Genomic DNA, 9,536 nt, shown 5'->3' with positions numbered 1-9,536 from the left:
CAGTAGTAGTGTTATTCTAGTATTTTCATATTCTTAATATTCTATTATCACTACCTGATGTTGCTTGTGTTTTGATTGTTCTACTTCCATATTGTTGTTACTGTCTCCCTGACTTTTACACTACTGCATTTTTTTTCTATACTATCGTGTTTTGTATTCTTGCTTGGAGCCGACGGTCTATTGAAAATATCCTCTCTACTTTAACAAGGTAGGGGTAAGGCTGCGTATACTCTACCCTCCTCAGACCCTTACTTGTGGGATTATACTGGGTTTGTTGTTATTGTTATTATTGTTGTAGTCTTGGATATTTCTTTATTATTGTGCAAGCTTATGAACTGTCTAGTAATGAAAGTGAGTATCATTTTGTCAAATCTCGCCACTACTTCGTTGGGGTTAAGACTTGATACTTACTGAGTACACGTTATCTTTTGTATTCATATAATAGTTCAGCATATTTTTGCGTAGATCATGCCATTGGTCCTAGCGGTGTAGGATGGAGCTTAAGAGCGTGATTTAAAGACTTCACGATGAGCTGCTATGCTTGGATTCACAGCTTATGGAGTCTTCTTCTATCTTGTATAACAATTTCTTGTTCCAGAGGGCATTTTGTATCTTGAAACTATGTTGTACTCCGTTTAGTGACTCATGAGTTGTACAACCGGTTCTTTGGGGTTGACATAGTATTGTTGTACTTTGATATTTTTTCATACTTTATTCTATGCTTATGCTTGTTACTTCAGATATTTTACTATCTATCTATTGTCATTGCCAGACTATGCTATTAAAATTTATCTGAAACAGGTTATTCTTGATTATTATTATGTGATGTTGGTTCCTTAATCGGTATGTTAGGTATCATTACGATGGGTTTGGATGTGACATAATTATTCAACAACGACCAAACCACACAATAATCATTACTTCGCTAATTTTGCCTCCTCTTTCTTGTACTGATTATGGTGATATTGTTAGGTGACCCACTACGGTCAGTTTTCACTATGTTGATGCTCTTGAAACCCAAAAAACAAAAAAAACGAAAAACAAAAACTTTGACCAGAGAAGTGTGTAGGGACCACCCATTTTGTGGCTTTCATAATTGAAAACTGAAATTATCTCTTTGGGCCCCGCATGCCACCCAATGGGAATAACGGTTTATGCTTGTTTGAGTTCATTCTATTTTAAATTTAAAAATTCTAAAAAATATAATGCGAGTACTGATAATAAAATTAAATTTTGAAAATAAAATAAAAAAATTACGGAGTAATATTTTGCTGGAGAATTTTAAATGTTTTAAGTTCAATGTAATCAATTCTAGCTGAGGCAATTTTAAACTGAAGAAAACAATTACTATCATATTTCAGGGGATATTTTAATTCTTGAAATGGGGAATATTAGAGAGACAATGTAGAAGAATGGTTATCTGATCATTACTTCCACAATTGGACTATTTTTGTGGATTGGAGATTCTGTGTGTCAGAACCTCAAAAATCCACCCTTTGTTTTTCACTTATTTATTACCTTACTACAAATGATTTTTTATATCCCATTATTGCTAAAAGTACACCTTTTGCTTGGTGAAAGGAAGCATCTTATGCACCTAATTCCATAACCTTGACCAAACACTGAAAAGATAGGGGAGAAAAAAAATGAAAATCCCTTCAGATATTTAACTTTACAATATTTGCTAATAAGATGATTAGATGAGCCTTTTATACAAACGCACACAACATTGTAGTATTAATTTGCAAATGAAAGTTGAAATGGATAGAAATATCAGTTTATCAAATTACTCTTAACTTAGTATGTCAGCATGAGTATATAAACATGACTTTTATGTATCATTTTTAGAACAAAGATAAAATTATCATACCTATGTCATTGCCTTCACAATCTTGCAAGAAAAACTATACGAATAAACTATTACTTAGTTAAAAATATTATATACTACTATTACAACAACAACAAACAACTGGAAGAATAACAAACCCATTGCGATAGAGCATCTATTCAATACTATTATAAACTACTACATCAGTCCAAAAATGAATGGTCGAAGTGGCGGAACCAGAATTTTTTCTATGGGGAGTGAAAATATAATTAAGCATATAAAAAAATTAAGGAGAGTCAACACATAGTATATATATATTATAAAAATAAAATATTTAACTTATCAAATCGGTATAATTTTCCGATGAAAGGGTGACAATTGACTCCCCTTGCCAATAAGTGGCTCTGCCACTTGTTGAATTTGGTATAGTAGGATTATCTCGTTTAATTTTTGTTGTGATAGAGCATCTATTGCTTCACAATTTTGAAATAAAAACAAGAAAATGGATAAATAAATGGATAACAGTCTTTGTTCGTTGTTTTATAGTGGAGTGAAGTGAGACTTCGGTTCATAGTTGTGAAAATAATGGTATATTACTTACCTACGTGCTATTTGTATATTATGCTCCTTTACAATATTAAAACTATAAAAATAATATTTTTTATATCTTTTATGTTAAAAATATATATATTTTACGTGTAAAAATAAATCTCTCACGTGTAAAAAAAAAAGTTCTAAACTTATCACTTGGTATATATCAACGTACAAATTCTAATGGGCTAATAACTTGGAGCAATTGGGTCAACTTCAACCCAATGGGCTTCCAATCGGCTACTTTCACCGTTGTCCTATTTTCTTCTTTTTCTTTCCTTTTTTTGTATGAATTTATTTATGGGAAACCACTAGCTATGTCCATTTCTAAGTAGTTTATTACAAAAATTGGACAATTCATAAAATATTACTAATATTAGTCAAATATTACCAATATTAACTAATTAGATATTTGTAGCCAAAAAAGGGTCAAATTTTTATTTTCTTTTGAGTGGGCGTTATTAGAATAGATTGGGTACATCTTATTGAGTTTGAATCTCAGTTTTGGGATGATTTAGTGGAGTTTTGAGGTGGTTTGAATTTGAAAATTCAAAGTAGAAGATGAACATGAAAAAATAATATGTGTATCATTTGTGTATCATACTGGTATCAAATGTGTATCACATGTATACCTGTATGTGAGAGACATGGGTGATACATGTTTGATATATGTGTCGCAGAAGAATTTTTTGAACTCGATTTTAACTGCGAATTTTGATACCAAATTAGTCCAAGTCACCTTCAATTTTCCTCAAATTTTGTATATTGACTCAACTATATGTTTTCAATGAATTTCAACCATACCCATTGAAAAATGTCCTTTTTTGCTTAAATATTTAAATCTTGTATATATATATTTTTTTGTATTTCATTACCTTATTTGCTACCTCATCCATAAAATTTTCTTTCCGTCTTGCATTTAATGTTGCTAATCACGTCTAAAATATGGAAGGAGATCTTTCCGTGTGATTGGGGGTGTCAATGGTTCGGTTCGGCTGGTTATTTTATAAAATTTGTACTATACCAATTTTTCGGTTATTCTATTATGTATAACCAAAATTAGACTTTTCGAAACTGTCCCAATCATGTCAGTTTCTCTACGGTATCGGTAAGGTTCGGTTAATTTTTAGTATTTTTTTAAATATCATATAAAATTCACGAGTAAAAGTAGAATGCAATAACATATGTTCTTTTATAGGACTTAACAAAACTCTCTAGATATTTTTACTGTTTAAAGGATGATGAATTAAAAAAAATGAAAGATGGCTAGAATATAGATCCATCAACTATTCTACAACAACGTAAAAGAAACCAAGCAAAGGCAAAGTAAATATAAATCACACGAGTAGAAAGATATTAACTAAGTTGGGACTCAAGAATAAAGTCTATAGAAGATTAAATATTCAAAAAGATAAATCTAAACTATATGAAAGGAAATATATCCAATACATTGTAGTTTGCTACTCATAATCGCTAGAATACTTTGTGTTTTGCTAACGAAGATACTTGAAATAACTTAATTTAATTAGAAGTAGTATAATAGGTTTTAGGAATTAGTATTTTGAGTTTAATTACTTGTTGGTTTGTAACAGTTTCATAATTCCAAGGCCCAAAAGAAAAATGAATGCATTATTATTTTTATACTTTATATATATATAAATAAATAAAGTTTATTTATTTATTTATTTATTTTCCACGTGTAAAATTTATTCGGTACGGTTCAGTATTTTTCGGTTTATTTTCATAAAAAAAAAATACCCTAATTATCGGTGCGGTTATAGATTTATATAAAAACCTACAGTTTCTTTAAAATAAACCTAAAAATGGGTTTGGTGCGGTACGGTTTAGTCGGTTTTCGAATATCCATTGACACCCCTACGTGTGATTCTTGGAGAGAAAAAACCTTATTTATTTGAATTTTTAATTGTGCTTGACTAATTTTGATAAGCCTATAATTAATGACTAGAGGTTGGTAAGTTTGGACTTATTTGAAATATTTTAGTAAGATTCCTTTATTTATTATACATTTTCTAAGACGAAGAGACACAGAGAGAGTGAGAACCGGGCCTTCGGGGTAAAAAGATCCAAGAGTTGGATTTTATGAGTCCATCATCACCAAAATGGACCCATATAGACCCATTAATTACACTAGCTAGAGACAGTTTTTCACTTGGACCTAATACTGTATAGCGGAGATCTTTTCATATATACATATAACATTTGCCCGATTTAGCTAGATTTTTCTATTTATAAAATAACTGGCATTTTTTATAAAATATATACAGATTCGATCTACAATTTACATACAACTTAAATACAATTATGTTATTTGGACATATTTTATATGCCATTTGTACACCTGACATACAAAATACAATTTTTTTGTGTTTTGTTTTTCGAGTTTCAATTCTAAATTTTAACCAAAACCAACTCGAATTTTCACCAAACACTCTTAAAATTAAGATATAAACTCCAAAGGATAACCAATCATTTGCAACTTCCAATCCAAACAAAAAATAAATTGACAAAACCCAATTTTTGAATTCAAGCTTCGAAACTTTTTAGTGGTTGTTAATGGAGTTTATAACTTGTTTGGATGAATGTTTTGTATCGTTTCATAATGCATCGTATAATATTATATTGTACCGTTTTGATGTATATAATGTTTGGATATGTTATATTATTTGTTTTCGTTTCATGATGTTATGTACCAAAAATATGAATAAAAAACTTGAAAAGATTATATTATATTATTATATTATTACATTATATTAGCATAGATCATCAATTTTGGAGTATACTGTATATTGAGTTGGGTGGAATGGGGGAGGAAGAAGGGAGAGAAAATGAAAAGATTGAAGTCTAATACATTATTTTGTATATACATAAAAAATTTATATAAAATTATAATTAAGTAATAATGTCTGTTAGAGCTGATGATGGGTATTTTTAGACGTTGCAACAACTTGGAAATAACGAAATTATATTGTCGTTTGATACTTCTAAAATTGGAGATTTGACTATTAGGAGTATGAAAGAACGAGAAGATACACCGAAATTCAACTATCAATAAAAAGTTGAAACACTGAAAAAACGGAGAATGTCTATCTATTGAAATTCCGGAAAGAGCTTAACGTTTGTTTTAACAAGAAGGTAGATTTTTTTTTTAAAAAAATGGAATTCTTCTTTTTCAGAATTGGTAATAGATATTTTCTGCCTCCCAACTTCTGTGAACTGTTTAAGTATTAATGCTGAATTAGAACATAAAATTTTTAATTTTTAAAAATATAATTTATATATTTAATTACATAAAATATTAAAAGTTATAATAATTTATTATTTAAAAGACATAAGAAAAATATACGACCAATGAATAACTCGATTAACTCCCGAAATCCTAATGATGCCATATTAAATTGAATAAATTTCTATACCACCAAATTATAAATCTCTAAAGAGAAGCCTTCTTAAAATGTAGTAAAATTTATTACATTGATAATGCATATAATTAAGTAGAAACTAAGCAACCTATTGAGGATTAAAGTTAGTTATAAGAGGGGAATTTTAGACAATGCACACTCACACATGTGATATGCACGTGAGTGACAGTCAGGTTATTAAATATTGTTAAGTGGTGTAACAGTGGATTAAGAAATAAAAATCATTCTTCTGCTTCTTTCTTTCTGTTCTCTGAATTCTCTAGTATTTAGGGTTTGATTGCTCATGAAAATCTAAATTCTATCATGGTATCAGAGCGGGTTGCTGCAATTGTGACGAAAATCTGTAAGATCTGAATATCGAACACTGTTAGAAGCTTCAATTGAATCGGCCATGGGAGAAACGGCGAGTCTTCAAATTGATCACAATCATCCTTTATTTTTAGCAGCTACAGATACGCCTGGAGTTGTATTGCACGATATCAAGCTCACCGGACCTGAAAATTATGGTTTGTGGAGTAGATCAATGCAGATGGCACTTTTGGTGAAGAACAAGCTAGGGTTCATAGAAGGAAACTGCCTGAAAAGCTCTTACAAAAGAGAATTGGAGAATCAATGGGAAAGATGTAACGCGGTTGTTCTTTCATGGATAGGACGCACAGTATCTGCACAATTATGGTCGAGTATCATTTATGCATCAAATGCAAAAACAATATGGAACGAGTTCAAAAAAAGGTTTGATAAATCTAATCTTACTTGTTTTTATCTTCCGTGGATACAAATTGGATCATTAAAGCAAGGTACTGACTCTGTAACATCATACTATACGAAAATGACCTTTGGGGTGAAATTGGCTTGCTAGTTCCAATACCTCGTTGTGATTGTGAAGAGACTAGGCCTTTCATTGAGCAATTTAAAAATTTACGTTTACTGCAGTTCCTAGTTGGACTTAATGAAAGCTATAGTCAAGTAAGAAATCAGATATTGCTGAAGACACCAGTGTTGACTGTAAAACCAGGCTTATGCTTTGGTTATTCAAGAGGAAAGCCAACGTGATCTAAGTGTGCTTGAAGTAAATAGGGAGCCCTTGACTATGATGGCACGACAGAATCAAGGATATAAGGCTAAGAATATTGGGATTATTTGTGAGCATTATGGATACAAAGGACACCTCAAGAAATATTGTTACAAAATTATAGGGTAACCTCCTGACTTTAAAAGCAAGAAGAAACAACAGGGCCAAGGAAACAGAGCTTATGCTAACATGATATCATAAGAGACTACAAGTTCTTCTCAAGGCCAACAACTAGGACAGTTTTTCACTGAAAGTCAGTACAAACAGATATTAGAGCTTCTGAACAAAACACCTGCAAGTGATGGTCTTACACTTATGGCAGGTATAACCACATTATTGTCCAATGCATCCTTTTGTGAATAGATAATAGATACAGGAGCATCTCATCATATTACATGTCATAAGGAGATTTTATCTAACTTAGAGAACATTAAGCAACAAAGAAGTCATAAAGTGCAGGTTCCAATAGGTAGCAAATGTTCAGTAACACACAAAGGAAATGTTTCTATCCTAGGAGGCTGTGTACTAAAGGATGTGTTATATGTTCCAGATTTTAAGTTTAATCTGTTGTTAGTCTCCAAATTGACCAAGGAGTTGAGGTGTTGTGCCCTATTCTTCCCTGACTTTTTTGTATTGCTGGGTCTTTACAATGGGAAGGTGATGGGGATTGGTAGAGAGGACTGTGGACTTTATAAAATAAAGTGGAGAGACAAGCCTGTAGCAGCAATGGTTACCAAGAAGACTGATGAATGCAATCTTTGGCACATGAGATTAGGACATCCACCAGTAAAAGCAATGAAGCACATTTCTACCTTGAAGAATAAAGTAGTAGATACTTTGCAACATAATTGTGAAGTGTGCCCTTTAGCTAAGCAAAGTAGATTAAAATTTCCTCTTAGTAGCAGCAAAACTGACAGTATTTTTCAGCTTATCCATCTTGATATTTGGGGTCCTCACAAATTACCTACATATGATAGAAAATATTATTTCTTTACGATTGTGGATGATTTTAGTAGGTATACCTGGGTGTGCTTATTGCAATCAAAGTCTGAAGTTGTAATAGTATTGAAAGATTTTCTTATAATGGTAAAGACTCAATTTGACATGAATGTGAAAGTATTGAGGTAATGGGAAAGAGTTTTTTAATTCCAGCTGTAATGAGTTGTTAGCATCTTTAGGCATTGTGCATCAAAGCAGTTATCCTTACACACCCCAACAGAATAGGGTGGTGGAAAGGAAACACATGCATATATTTGAAGTAGCCAGAGCATTAAACTTTTAGAGTTCTGTGCCTAGCAGGTTTTGGAGAGACTGCATCAAAACAATTGTATATATGATCAACAAGTGGCCTACATATCTATGACAAGGAAAATCTCCTTATGAGATTTTATCTAATAAACTACCCGTTATTGATCACTTGAAGGTGTTTGGATGTTTATGCTTTGCTAGCAATCTACCAAAAGGAGACAAGTTTGCAAAGAGGGCAAGAAAATCAGTCCTCATAGGGTACCCAAAAGTTCAGAAAGGGTATAGATTGTTTGACTTAGAAACTAAAGCTATCTTTGTAAGCAAAGATGCTAGCTTTAGAGAACACATCTTTCATTTCAGAGAAAATGCAACCACTTTAGAAGACTACTTTCCTATCCCAAGTATTTGTGCCACTACAGCCCGATTGCTCATTATCTACACCTATTATTGACCTACAGAAATCACACACAGACACAAATGCTCACATTCAACCTACAAACACAATCCAGTCATAGGAAATATAATTACACCTACTGCAGAAGTACTTGAGATTGATCATACAACCCAAAATACAGAAGCAGTTGAGGTTGAGCATGAAGTGCAAGATATCTCAGCTGAATTAATCCCAAACACTGAACTAGAGATCACTGTTGTTCCTCACACCAGCATACCGGAACCTATTAATGCTCAAGGTTCCAGGAAGACCACTAGAACATCAAAACCTCCAGTTTGGCCAAAAGACTATCAAACTACTAAGAAGTTTTCTAGTAATTGCTTATATCCATTGTCTAACACTCTGACTTATGCTAATCTCAGAGTAGGTTATCAAGCATATTTGCAGGCTTTCTCAGTTGAAGTTGAACCTAGTACTTTCCAGTAGGCTTCCAATGATAGCGGATGGTTTACAGCTATGCAAGAGGAGATCAAAGTCCTTGAGAACAATAATACTTGGGAGATAGTGGACTTACCAGTTGGGAAGCAAGCCATTGGGTCAAAATGGGTATACAAAATTAAATACAAGTCTAATAGAGAGGTAGACAGATACAAGGCAAGGCTGGTTGCGAAAGGATATAATTAAAAGGAAGGGCTGGACTACCATGACACATTTTTTCCTGCAACAAAGATGGTCACAGTCAGGACCATTATCAGCGTAGCTGCTGCCAAGGGCTGGATTTTATATCAAATGGATGTTAGCAATTCCTTCCTACAAGGAGATCTCTATGAAGAAGTTTATATGCAGTTGCCTCAGGGATTTCATAAGCAGGGGAAGTTGTGTGCAGGCTTATGAAATCTCTCTATGGTCTCAAACAAGCATCCAGACAATGGAACATAAAGCTCACTGATGCACTTGTTCAGA

At 32.4% G+C, this 9,536-nt stretch overlaps 1 protein-coding gene across 1 annotated transcript; it reads left to right on the top strand.

Moving 5' to 3' along the window:
* The first annotated feature begins 6,250 nt into the window (after positions 1-6,250).
* Positions 6,251-9,059, top strand: LOC142169696 (uncharacterized). The gene is made up of 5 exons (XM_075231598.1): positions 6,251-6,667; positions 6,793-6,864; positions 7,295-8,055; positions 8,381-8,580; positions 8,689-9,059. The coding sequence occupies exons 1-5, from the start codon at positions 6,251-6,253 to the stop codon at positions 9,057-9,059; spliced, it is 1,821 nt and encodes a 606-aa protein (XP_075087699.1).
* The last annotated feature ends 477 nt before the right edge of the window (positions 9,060-9,536 follow it).

Source organism: Nicotiana tabacum, chromosome 15, assembly GCF_000715075.1.
Source record: "Nicotiana tabacum cultivar K326 chromosome 15, ASM71507v2, whole genome shotgun sequence".
In the NCBI taxonomy this organism is placed as follows: Eukaryota; Viridiplantae; Streptophyta; class Magnoliopsida; order Solanales; family Solanaceae; genus Nicotiana; species Nicotiana tabacum.
The sequence above is the reverse complement of the archived record's forward strand: the minus strand, read 5'-3'. Positions and strand labels throughout refer to the sequence as shown.

Bases quoted from the DNA above. Each gene is read 5' to 3' on its own strand.
- LOC142169696 (XM_075231598.1), top strand. From the start codon at position 6,251: ATGGGAGAAACGGCGAGTCTTCAAATTGATCACAATCATCCTTTATTT. The intron at 6,865-7,294 runs GTAAAACCAGGC...TTTTGTGAATAG, and splicing joins TGAAGACACCAGTGTTGACT to ATAATAGATACAGGAGCATC. The intron at 8,056-8,380 runs GTAATGGGAAAG...ATGCTTTGCTAG, and splicing joins ATGAATGTGAAAGTATTGAG to CAATCTACCAAAAGGAGACA.